The 12,787-nt window shown below is 42.8% G+C and overlaps 1 protein-coding gene across 1 annotated transcript in view; it reads left to right on the forward strand.

Moving 5' to 3' along the window:
* Nucleotides 1–12,787, forward strand: part of gaa (alpha glucosidase) — a 68,455-nt gene that overhangs the window by 19,505 nt on the left and 36,163 nt on the right. Inside the window, exons 4-7 of the mRNA XM_068058236.1 lie at nucleotides 3,342–3,507; nucleotides 9,198–9,294; nucleotides 11,007–11,126; nucleotides 11,296–11,414. Coding sequence (XP_067914337.1) covers nucleotides 3,342–3,507; nucleotides 9,198–9,294; nucleotides 11,007–11,126; nucleotides 11,296–11,414 — 502 coding nt within the window. The remainder of the gene's footprint in view (nucleotides 1–3,341; nucleotides 3,508–9,197; nucleotides 9,295–11,006; nucleotides 11,127–11,295; nucleotides 11,415–12,787) is intronic.

The following is a 12,787-nucleotide window of genomic DNA, read 5'->3' on the forward strand; positions in this document are numbered from 1 at the left end:
ATCAACAGAACAGATATGACAGAGAGCAGGTTTAAAAAAAAAGAGACCGAGAACCTAGGACAATGGAATAGAATCCTTACAGGAAGCTGGGTTGGAGGAAATGTAGTCAAGGTAGCTGCGGCAGTTGTTCAGTTTATAGCATAACACACAATCTGGGTTCTGTTGGACTGGAATTGTTACTGTAGCTGTATTGTAATCAGGTCTTTATATCCAGAGGGCTAGAATACAAGGGGTTAAAAGTCATGCTTCGAATATGCAAAGCCCTGACGTACTGTGAGCAGTTCTGGGCACCATATTGTAGGAAGGATATATTGATCTTAGAGGGATTGCAGAGTAGATTTACCAGAATAATACCTGGACTCCAAGGATTAAATTATGAAGAGAAATTACACACTAGTGTTGTATTCCCTGGAATTTAGAAGGTTAAGGGGTGATTTGATTGAAGTTTTCAAAATATTAAGGGGAACAGATAAAGTAGATAGAAAGAAACTATTTCTGCTGATTGAGCAATTTAGAACTAGGGGCTTAGTCTAAAAATTAGAACCAGACCTTTCAAGTGTGAAATTAGGAAAACACTTCTACGTATACAGGATGGTAGAAGTTTGGAATTCTTTCATAACCGGCAATAGAAGCTTGATAAATTGTTAAAAATCCATCAAGCACCGATTTAAAATTGTTAGCCCAAAGGGATTAAGGGATATGGGGCAAAGGCAGGCATATGGAGTTGGGTTGCAGATCAGACATGATCTCATTGAATGGCGGCTTAAGGGGCTAAATGGCCTATTCTTGCTCCTATATTTAGAGAAGAATGCTCCTGGCGGAACCTAATATGAGTACTGTGAGCAGGTTACTGGTGTGCAAGGGTAAGGGCCACTTGCTTGCACTGTTGATGACTCCTTGCTTCTTACTGCTGATTGAAAGTAGGGAAGTATGTGGGCAATTTTTTGCAATGTCAGGTCAATGCCGGTGTTGTAGCTACATTGGAATAGCTTGGATAGAGGCCCAACTACTTCTGGAGCATTCCTCTTCAACATTACAGCCAGGATCTTGTTGAGGACTGTAGCCTTTGCTATGTCTAGTTTACTCAGCCATTTCTTATCAAGCGGATTAAATAAATTGGCTGAAGATCTGCTTGCTCGACCACAAGAGGGCATTTAAGAGTCAGATGTAAGGATGGTAGGTTTCCTTCCCCAAAGGGTATCAGTGAACCAGTTTATTGTTATGACAATCCAACAGCTTTATGAATACTCACTCTTGATTCCAGATTTATTTATTTTAGCTGAATTCAAATTCTCAAAATTGTCATGGTAGAATTTGAACTCTCATCCTCTGGATTATTAGTCAAACAGTCTAGTGTAACGTAGAACATAAATGTATTTTTTCAAAACCCATTCACACTTGACAGACCAGGAATTTTGCTGGAGGAAAGGGAGCATTACAGTTTTAGAGGGCTAGATTTTATGCTGGAGGCAGGGCTTCTAGCACCGGGCAGAAAAGGCGGGGGGAACCCCGCCTCTACCTTTTCATGCCCCCCCCCCCCCCCCCCCAAGCAATCCTCTAATCTTTTTGCAACAAAGTTTTAGGAAGCAGGATCCTGTCCCTTTAAAGACTTTAATGGGGATCCCACCTTGAAGAACTACCAGCCAATCAGTTCAACGATATCGGCAGCGCCACTGGGAGCTGTAGCCACTGCTAGTACTGCAGAAGCCTTGGACTCGGGCCCAGTGGTGGAACCCCCAAAACCGAGGTAGGTGAGGTGGGGTCGCTAAGGCCAGTCCGGAAGGTCCTGGCAAGTTGGGGTGGAGGGATGTTCGTGCAGTCCAGGTGGAGCAGAGTGCCCAGGGTGTAAAGTTGTTCCCGGTGGGGGTCCTCTGTGGGCCACAAATTTCCGCAGGGAGGGCACTTTGTTTTACAAGGCATCCTCCCTGTGCAGCGGAGGCCCCCACCTGCTGCTAGTATGATCCCAGCGGCGGCGAGGAGGCTCTTAATTGGCCACATAAGGGCCTCAATTGGTCTGTGGGCAGGAAGGCTGTCGTTGGCCTATCCTAGCCCCCACCCCACCACCCCCTCCCCCCAAACCCCACACCCCGGAAGGACCACTGGGCGATAGGAAGGCAACAGACCCTCTGCCCCGCCGTGCCCCCCTCTTTTTTCCCCCCCCCCCCCCCACCCATCGTGATACTCTGTGGACCCCACCCCTGCCTCCGATCCTGCCTCATGGGGCCTCAAAATCCCGGCCAAAATGTGTAAGTCCACATATAGAACTTGACAAGGAAAGGGAATGTTTAGTTTTCTAGCAGTTGCTGTTATTCAGACCTTATTATGTTTTCAAAGTTCACTTAAGCCAGCTTTGATATTTCAGTACATCTTGCGCAGGTTATTCATCTATGTACTGTATTATTGTATTGCAGTTACCTGGTACAATTGTTTGAGCTTTGTGACTAATCTCATAAATGCTGCAGGGTTGGTAACATCCGAGAAAATTATAATTTAAAAAAAAAAGTGATAGATGTCATCACAACACGAAAGTGCAGAATATAGTTGTATTTCACTATTTCTTTTTAGGATAAATGTTAACATGGATAAATTATTCAAGTTGTTTTGAAATTAAGCTTGAAGACTTTTTCTGCTTTTTTTTATTAAGATGGATCTTGAAATATTAAATATAGGAAATCTTCCCACTATGTTTATAATGTTGCAAACGTGACATAAGAGGAAAGTTTCCCTAAACTTATGTAAGTGGGCAGAATCTTTTTCCCAGATCTCCCTGTGCTGTGCAATATCCTCAGCTGAAAGAATAACTAACTGTATTCGGGGTTTCTAAAATGCTGTGCTAAAACCACCCAGTTAGAGATAGCTCTCCTTCTGAGGTTTTTTTCTTATTAGATGAGACAAATGAGATCAACTCAGAAATCTCTAGTGTTTGCTTAAATAAATAGCCTGTGAATTTCAGTGCCAAAATTTTCTTTTTTGAGATGCTGGCAGAGCCAGTGTGTGATTCTAGCTTTTTCTGTTTTGACTTAATTGTTATTGCAAAATTGGTAGCAAGACTGGAAGAAAGAAATGTTAAAGTTTAGATTTCAACCTAATTAATTAACTTTCTATTTTGAGAATGCTCAGAAATGCAATACTTTAGCAGCTTAAACTGTTTAAAACCAGGCAGATAAGCCAAGTTGTTTCCGTAGCCATATACTTGCTCAATTATTATATAGAAATGTGAACTATGAAACTTGCACAAAAGCAATTCTATGCAACAATCTCATGAGTTGTATTTTTAACTTTTGTTTTGCATTTCTGAGTAATTTAATTGTATAGTATCTCCTATTTATTTTCTTCCTTAGCCTGAATACTACGGTGGGGCCATTGTTTTATGCTGATCAGTTTCTGCAGATCTCCACCTCCTTGGCCTCGCAGTACATTTCTGGTCTGGGAGAGCACATGACAAATCTGATCCTTAATGTCAACTGGACTCGATTAACCCACTGGAACCGAGATCAGGGACCTCATGTAAGTTATTTAGCTTCTTTGTATAAACAGTAAGAAATCAACATTCAGTATGTCAAGAGGTGGGCAGTAAACCTTTTCCAAGATGCCTCACTTGGAAAGCAGATTCCTGATGGGATGTAAGTTACAAACACCTGTCTACAAAGAAGTATGCAAGCATGTAGTGGCTGGTTATTTTTTCCTTGTCCTTGGGTCCTGTGGAGAAGAGTGTAGCTTTGACATATTTTATTCTCTCTCTGAGCATTGTTTTCTATTGAGTTTTGATTAGATCAGACATTTCCATTCTGGAGTATTTCATTAAACAGTGTGAAAATGTGGAACACAGCTAGTGCTGTGCTTAAGCCAAGTGTTACTGCTCGAGACCAACCAAAAGCAGACTGTTAATGCAGTAGGGACCTCAAACTGGTGCCTTTGTCTGTCTTGCTAATATCTTGTGTAAGTTATTCCATATGTGAAGAAAGAACATTCTCACTGCTGTGAGAATTCCATGATCAATTCCATTTGCCACTGAAGAAATTGGGGAATATGTGCTGAAGATCCAGTGGCTGCCTGGAGTAGTGAAAAATATTAAGTCAATTGGGTACTGATTGATGTATTTATAATCCTGCAATATAATCCCCCATTCCACAGTCCCTTTCAGCTTGCTAAGGCTGAATTTGCTTATTTTTTTTTTTATTTATTTAGAGATGCAGCACTGAAACAGGCCCTTCGGCCCACCGAGTCTGTGCCGACCATCAACCATCCATTTATACTAATCCTATATTAATCCCATATTCCTATCGCATCCCCTCAATTCCCCTACCACCTACCTACACTAGGGGCAATTTACAATGGCCAATTTACCTATCAACCTGCAAGTCTTTGGCTGTGGGAGGAAACCGGAGCACCCGACGGAAACCCACGCAGTCACAAGGAGAACTTGCAAACTCCGCACAGGCAGTACCCAGAATCGAACCCACGTCGCTGGAGCTGTGAGGCTGCGGTGCTAACCACTGCACCACTATTCTGCAAACTTAGTATCATATTTGACTTTGTTCAACCCCATATCCATCAAGACCATCTATTTCCACTTCAGTAATGTCATTCACCTCCATCTATACCTCATCCTTATAGCTGCTGAAACTTTTTCACACCTTCACCACCACCACCACCACCACCAGGCTCAACTTTTCCATTGTTCTCTTTGCCATTTCCCCTCTTGCCCCGCCCCACTGTCACCCTGCGTAAGTTCCAACTCATCCAAGATTTTGCATCTCTATCCATGCCACATCCTGCTCACCTATCAATCCTGTGCTCAATGGCCTCCATTGGTTTCCCAAATCTCTGAATCAGTGATTTCAAAATCCCTCTATGGACTTGTTCCACCCTGTCTGCAACGTCTTTAAGTTCTGCTTACAACTTAGACATAGCGGGTGTTTCTCCCATCCCTCAGCTAGTCATTGGGCAGAGCTTTCAGCCATCATTTTAGATTTCTCTTCCCAAACCCCTTATACTTTCTATATCACTATTGGTTTTGAAAGTCACCTCAAAATCTGGCTTTATTTGAAACCGATCTAAATCCAATGGCTCCTCCAATCTTGTATCATAGTCTCCGGAACTGTCCACAGAGAGTGGCACTGTGTAACACTCTTTATTTTCTCTCTCTTTATTTTTACCTAGTCTCTTTCTTTTTCCTCCCTGGAAATGCCTAGCAACTGTTTACTCTCTGCTTGATGATAATTCCAAGATCAGAAGTTCTTTGTGTACAGAACTGCAAGCAAAATATCTGTTTCCTATTGCTCTGTGGCACAACATCAACATAACTGCTCTGTGTTTTAAACTGATCTGAAGCTTTTCTGTTGGACTCCAGAACATAACAAGTTGTAATAGGAGTAGGACATTTGGCCCTTTGAGCCTGCGCCGTCATTCAATACGATCATGGCTGATTTTCTACCTCAATTCCATCTTCCCGAACTATCCGCATACCTCTTAAGCCCTTAGTATTCAAAACTCTATCGATCTCTATCTTGAAGATATTCCACAACTAAGCAACCACAGCCCACTGGGGTAGAGGACTGCAAAGATCCACAACTGAGTGAAGAAATTTCTCCTCATTTCAGTTCTAAATTCGATTCACTCCACATGATATCAAAAGACTGACCACACTGGATGCAGCAACATACACTTTGTTCCAGAAGGCGGTCACACTTCTTAGAATAGGGTCTTCTGATTTGGTCAGTGGTCAGGGACAGGAGAGTGTGGCTGCAGCTGAGGCAGGTAAGGGGACCCAGAGTGCAGGAGCCTTGGCCTTTGTAATTGTCCAACAGGTTTGAAGTTCTTTCAGCTTTGGATGAGAGTGGGGGCTGCAGGGTGGATGAGCAAACTGATACAGCAAGTGGTACAGCAAGCCATTCAAGTGGAGGGAGCAAAAAGGAATGTAGTGGTAGTAAGAGACAGTATAGTTAGCAGGATTGACACTGTTCTGTGCAGCAAAGAGCGAGAGTCCAGGAGGCTTTGTTGCCTGCCCGGTGCCAGGGTTCAGAACATCTGCTCAGGGCTGGAGAAGAATTTACAGTGGGTGGGGGGTGCGGGAAGAGATCCCGTCGTTGTGTCCATGTAGGTACCAACAACATAGGCAGGACAAGGAAGGAGGTTCGCATAGTCAGTATGAGGAGCTAGGCACCAAATTAAGAAGCAGAACCTCAAAGGTAATAATCTCTGGCTTATTACCTAAGCCATATGCAAATTGGCATAGGGCAAATAAGATTAGAGAAATGAATGCATGGCTCAAAGACTGGTGTGGTAGAAGTGGGTTCCAATTCGTGGGGCACTGGTCCCGGTACTGGGGAAAGTGGGGGCTGTACCGTTGGGACAGTCCAGACCTGAACTGTGCTGGGACTGATGGCACAAATAGAAGTAAATAAGTACGATCTGATAGCCAATGCAGAGACATGGCTGCAGGATGACCTAGATTGGGACCTGAATATTGAAGGGTACAGGACATTTAGGAAGGACAGGAAGCAAGGAAAAGGTGGAGGGGTGGCTCTGTTAATTAATGGTATTAGCGCAATAGAAAGGGATGAACTAAGTTCAGGAAACCAGGATGTAGAAGCAGTTTGGGTAGAGATGAGAAATAATAAAGGCAAGACGTCACTCGTGGGAGTGGTGTACAGGCCCCCTAACAGTAACCACACAGTAGGATAGAGTAGAAAGGAAGAAATAATGGAACTTGTCTGAAAGGTACAGCGATAATCATGGGGGATTTTAATCCTCATATAAAATGGAAAAATCAGATCAGCAAAGGTAGCCTAGATGAGTTCATAGAATGTTTTCAGGATAGTTTCTTAGAGCAGCATGTTATGGAGCCAACCAGAGAGCAGGCTATTACTAGACCTGGTATTGTGCAACGAAATAGAATTAATTGATGACCTCATAGTGAACGTGTCCCTAGGTGGCAGCGATCATAATATGATTCAATTTTACATTCAGCTTGAGGGGAGAAGAATGGGTCCAGGAGAAGTATTTTAACCTTAAATAAGGGTAATTATGAGGGTATGAATGCAGAGCTAGCAAAAGTGAACTGGCAAATTAGGTTAATGGATAGGTCAATAGAGATGCAGTCGCAGACATTTAAGGGGATATTTCAGAATACACAGAATAGATACATTCCAACCAGAAAGAAAAATTGCAAGGGGAGGACCCACTATCTGTGGTTAACTAAAAAGGTTAAAGATAGTATCAAACTTAAAGAAAAAGCATATAATTGTGCAAAGACAGGTGACAGGCCAGAAGATTGGACAGAATATAAGAAACAGCAAAGAATGTCGAAAAGATACTGAAGGAGTCTGTGTAGAAATGCAGCAAGACTTGGACAATATCCAGGCTTGGGCTGATGTGTGGCGCGAATGTTACTTGCCACTTAAGTGCCAGGCAATGACCATTTCCAACAAGAGAGAATCTAACCATCTCCCCTTGATATTTAATGGCATTACCATTGCTGAATCCCCCATTATCAACATCCTAGGGGCTACCATTACCGGAAACTGAACTGGAGTAGCCATATAACTACCGTGGCTACAAGAGCAGGTCAGAGGCTGGGAATCCTGCAGCGAGTAACTTGCCTCCTGACTCCCCAAAGCCTGTCCACCATCTACAAGACACAAGTCAGGAGTGTGATGGAATACTCTCCACTTGCCTGGATGGGTGCAGCTCAAACAACACTCAAGAAGCTCGACATTATCCAGGACAAAGCAGCCCGCTGGATTAGCACCCCATGTCCGTTCGTCACCACCAGACAGATCACCATCGCTCAGTAACCCAATGTTTGGAAGGGACACCATCGTCCATCCTGGACACCGATCACGTTCACTGCTGGGCACTTGAGAGATGTTAGTCTCGGTTCCATTGTCTAGTGTAGCTTCAACATTTAACAGAGCGTAGCTACCGGCGCATCTGCGGGGACGTTGTTTATCCGGGACAATTCCCATCCGGGCGACTCAAGGAGTCAGTCGGTTTGGGATGGTTAACATGGCCGATGTCAACCTTATTTACATTTTGTTCAGTCGCTTCTAACATCGCGAATTCGCGAACGTTATGTCCCTGATGCGTCTTGGGAGTGACTCATTGTGGTGTAAAATGTACAAAATAACCACAAATCAGCATCCCGAGTCCTGGAGACCTCGGCGGTGTTCGAAGGGTCCCATGGAAGTTCTCGGCCAGTCGCTTTTGCCGACATTAAGTCGTTGCCCAGCGGGACCATTTGGAGGCGCAACTCACTGTGAAGCAGAACATCCAAGATCAACACAGTTACGTGACTCGAGATCTCAACCGGACACCCGGTATCAATGTGAACGGCGGTAATGGAACCTGACTTTGCGGGGAGGCCGCCCCTTATCAGAGTCATGAGCGCTGAGTCACAATTACAGTAACTACTATCTCCCTCGAGAGTCATAGTTACTCCTGCCTTCTTGAACCGCTGCAGTCCATGGGGGCGGGGGGTAGGTACACTCACAGTGCTGTTAGGGAGGGAGTTCCAGGATTTTGACCCAGTGACAGTGAAGGAATGGTGATATAGTTCCAAGTCAGGATGGTGTGTGGCTTGGAGGGGAACTTACAGGTGGTGGTGTTCCCATGCATTTGCTGCTATTGTCCTTCTAGTTGGTAGAGGTCACTGGTTTGGAAGGTGCTGTCTAAGGAGCGTTGCTGCAGTGCATCTTGTAGATGGTACACACTGCTGCTACTGTACGTCAGTGGTGGAGGGAGAGAATATTTGTTTCCAGTTGCCAATGAAGAGAATTCTGGGATGGCCATTGCCGAACAGGACTGGATCCTGGCTGATCTACTCTGAAAAGAAATGGTTGGAGTGAAACCAATTAAGGTTTCTACTTCTGATCATTATTCAGTCACCTTGCTGGAAAGTGCATGTGAATGAACATCAGGTGAAGAAAGGAACATGCTCCGTGTTGACCGCCTCTTCCTTGAATTAACTGACAACATTCATTGTCTAGGGTTAACTGAGGTACCAGAGGGATACTAGTACCTTCTGAATAAAACCTAGCATGTCCTAACTCCCAGAGAAGAGGGGCGAAAATAGGAAAGTGGGAGCCACAAGGTTACCCCACAATAAGTCTACACAAATGTTTAGGGAATCAGTTGTGAACCCAAGTGAAAATATTGTTCATGTACCGTCACTGACACTGGCCTTTTTGTTACAGCCAAATGCCAATTTATATGGGTCACATCCTTTCTACTTAGTGATGGAAGAGAATGGTTCAGCTCATGGTGTTTTCCTGTTAAACAGTAATGCCAAGGGTAAGATTAATTTCACTTGTTTGGATATATAGATACAACTTGGATTGGCATTAGAGATCTCCTCGACCTGTTTAATAATAAATTTTGTGTCGGATGAAGCACTGCAATACAATTAAGCATTTTGCCATGCTGATATGTTGTACTTTAGTTTGTTTTTGGTCTTTCACGCTTTCTAGTTATGCTGCCAGTCTTCCTAGTTGAAACCATTTTTGGAGCTGGGGGTAATATATTAGCATAGATAGAGGATTGGTTAATGAACAGGAAGCAATGGGTGGGCATAAATGGGGCATTTTCAAGTTGGCATTGAATAGTGGAATGCTGCAAGGATCAGTGCTGGGGCCTCAATCTGTATTAGTGACTTAGATGAAGAGACAGAGAATAATGTATCTAAGTTTGCTGATGATACAAAGGTAGCTGGAAAGGTAAGCTGTGGGGAGGAAACAGAGGCTGCAAAGAGCTGTTCGACAGATTGAGTGAGTGGGCAACCAGATGGCAGATGAAGTATAATGTGGGGAAGTGTGAAGTTATTCACTTTGGTTGTAAGAATGGAAAAGCAGAATATTTTTTTAAAGGTGTGAAATTCTAAGTGTTGATGTTCAAAGAGACTTGGGTGTGCTTGTACAAGGAACGCAGAAAGTTAACATACAGGTACAGCAAGCAATTAGGATGGTAAATGGCATGTTGGCCTTTATTGTAAGGGGACTGGAGTATGGGAATGAGGAAGTCTTGCTACAATTATACAGGATTTTGGTGAGATCACATCTGGAATATTGTGTGCAGTTTTGGCCTCCATATTTAAGAAAGGATATACTTGCATAGGAGGCGGTACAGCTAAGGTTCACTAAATTGGTCCCTGGGATGAAGGGGTTGTCCTACGATGAAGAGCTGAGTAAATTGGGCTGGTTATTCTCTGGAGTTTAGAAGAATGAGAGGCGATCTCCTTAAAACAGACAAGATTCTGAAGGGGCTGGATAGGGTAGATACTGAGATTGTTTCCGCTGGTCAGGGAATCTAGAACACTGACACAATCTCAGGATAAGGGGCCAATCATTTTGGCTGAGATGTGGAGAAATTACTTCACTCAAAGGTTCTGAATCTTTGGAATTCTCTATCCCAGAGGGTTGTGGATGCTCCATTGTTGAATATTTTATGGCTGGGACGGACAGATTTTTGGTGTGTCGGGGAATTAAGGGATATGATGAGCAGGCGAGAAAGTGGAGTTGAATCCTAAGATCAGCCATGATCGTATTGATTGGTGGAGCAGGCTCAATGGGCCATATGGTCTGCTCCCGTTCCTATTTCTTGTGTTCATGTATGTTCAATAAGTGGTCTATTTGCAAATTAATTACAGAATATATATCATTTCTATATATAAATTGCCTCCTTCCCTTTCTTGTGGTACAGTACTTAGTTTTTGCCTGCCATTTTTCCAGCTCTGCTAGATTAGGAATAAAAACAGAAAATACTGGAAATACTCAACTGATCAGGCAACATTTGTGGATAGAGAAATAGATTTAACATTTCAGGTTGATATCTTTTCATCAGATCAGGACTCTGCCATATGTAGAAATCACAAGCTCTACCAATGTACTGTTACTTGTTTGCATTGTTCCATAGATCGCTGAGTTAACAATCCTATTTATATTATCCATGTGATACTGATATTTAAGTATATTCTGTTCAGGAAATGAACACAATTTTGTTTTATCCAGATGTTTTACTTCAGCCATCCCCTGCTTTAACCTGGAGGACCATTGGGGGAATCCTTGATTTTTATGTGTTCTTGGGTCCAGATCCAAAAACAGTGATAAGACAGTACATGGATATTATCGGTAAGATTGAAACTACTACTTGTTTATGCTGAACAAACAGCTACAATTCACACTCGGTATATGAATTCTGGATTTTAATCATTCGCTTATGCTAGTATTTTATTTTAAAAGTACAGTGATTGAAAAATGGCCTGTGACTGTGTACAATACTCTTCTATTTTTTGTGTAGGTTATCCAATAATGCCTCCATACTGGAGTCTGGGATTCCATCTGTGTCGGTGGGGTTACTGGAGCACCAACATCACCCGGCAGGTTGTGCAGAACATGACCAGAGTCAACATGCCTCAGGTGAGCGTACGAAGGTAGAAGGTTACTTTCCTTTGAAAGAAAATCATCTGGTTTTCCAAATAAAACAATCGCATAATAGGTACTCCACAGAACTACTGCAGGAGCTAAGCACTGAACTTCAGCAACATTATCAGAAAAGACTTTCTTTTGTATTAAAATCTTTACTAACGCTTTTTCATCAAATTATATAGCACAGGACGCCATTTGGTCCATTGTGTCTGTGCAGGCTCTTAGAAAGAAGTATCCTATTCGTCTCACTTTCGCGGTTTCTCTGTATCCCTGCAAATTTCTCTTTTTCAAGTCAATATCTATTCCCATTTGAAAGTTACAATTGAATCTGCTTCCACCACTCTTTCAGTTAGAGCATTCCAGATCATCATAATTTGCAGAGTAAAATAAATTCTTTTAATTTCCCCGTTGCGACTTTTTGCCAGTTACTGTTGATCGTGGCATTTAAGTCAACCTTTGAAGCCTCCAAAAGTGGGACTCGACTTCTATGCCGAGTATAAAATATGATCTGCCAGTGTGGGTGGTTGCCATTTTGAAATATAGGGGGAGAAATAAACACCAGTAATTCATATTAAATTAATGTGACACAGTTTATTGAATACACTACTTCTACAAAGATATCTTTAACCACAATCAAAATGTTTTTCTGCTGCTGTCTGATGATGAATCATTGGAAACTGATAATCAAAGTCTTTTGGTAGTTTCTGAGCAATCTTGGTCTTCTGCCTCAAAACTAGACATTTTTCATTTCATAAAGCAGCTAAGCCAACTAGCTGTTGCTCGGAAATCTTTGTTGGACTTGGGGTTTGATTTGACCCACTTAAATGCATACTTAAATCCATTGCATTTCAGGTGGCGATGGACCCATTCCAATACATGTTTCACAAGATCAGGCCAGTGAAAGGTCTCTGTTCTCGTGGCCCATTTATTCTTGGGCATCTTCTTTTAAGGTGGATTTCTTCTTCCGTTCTTGCACCACTTTTTCACTAACAATGCAGCACATTTATTTGACGAGTTAGCGAATGTTACGACTTTTCGCTTGAAACCAACTTCATACTTCATTCATTTTGCTGGAGGACCCATTTATCACCACGCAGGGTCTGCTCTGTGTGGGCATGTCTTAAACTCGCGCATCTTCGCAACACAGCCCGTAACACCTGCTTGATCATCTTGCGCCCAGTTATAAGGTAAGTAAAACATGCATTTGTGGGGTGAAAAATTGAGGCTGACTACTAATGCAAGTCGTGGCTGAAAAGGGGGAGTTGACTTGTACACTGAGTATATGCACAAACATAATTTTTGACGCCGGGTTGACTTGTACACCGCGATCTATGGTATCTTAAATCTACACCTCTGGTTACTGA

Source organism: Heterodontus francisci, chromosome 26, assembly GCF_036365525.1.
Source record: "Heterodontus francisci isolate sHetFra1 chromosome 26, sHetFra1.hap1, whole genome shotgun sequence".
In the NCBI taxonomy this organism is placed as follows: domain Eukaryota; kingdom Metazoa; phylum Chordata; class Chondrichthyes; order Heterodontiformes; family Heterodontidae; genus Heterodontus; species Heterodontus francisci.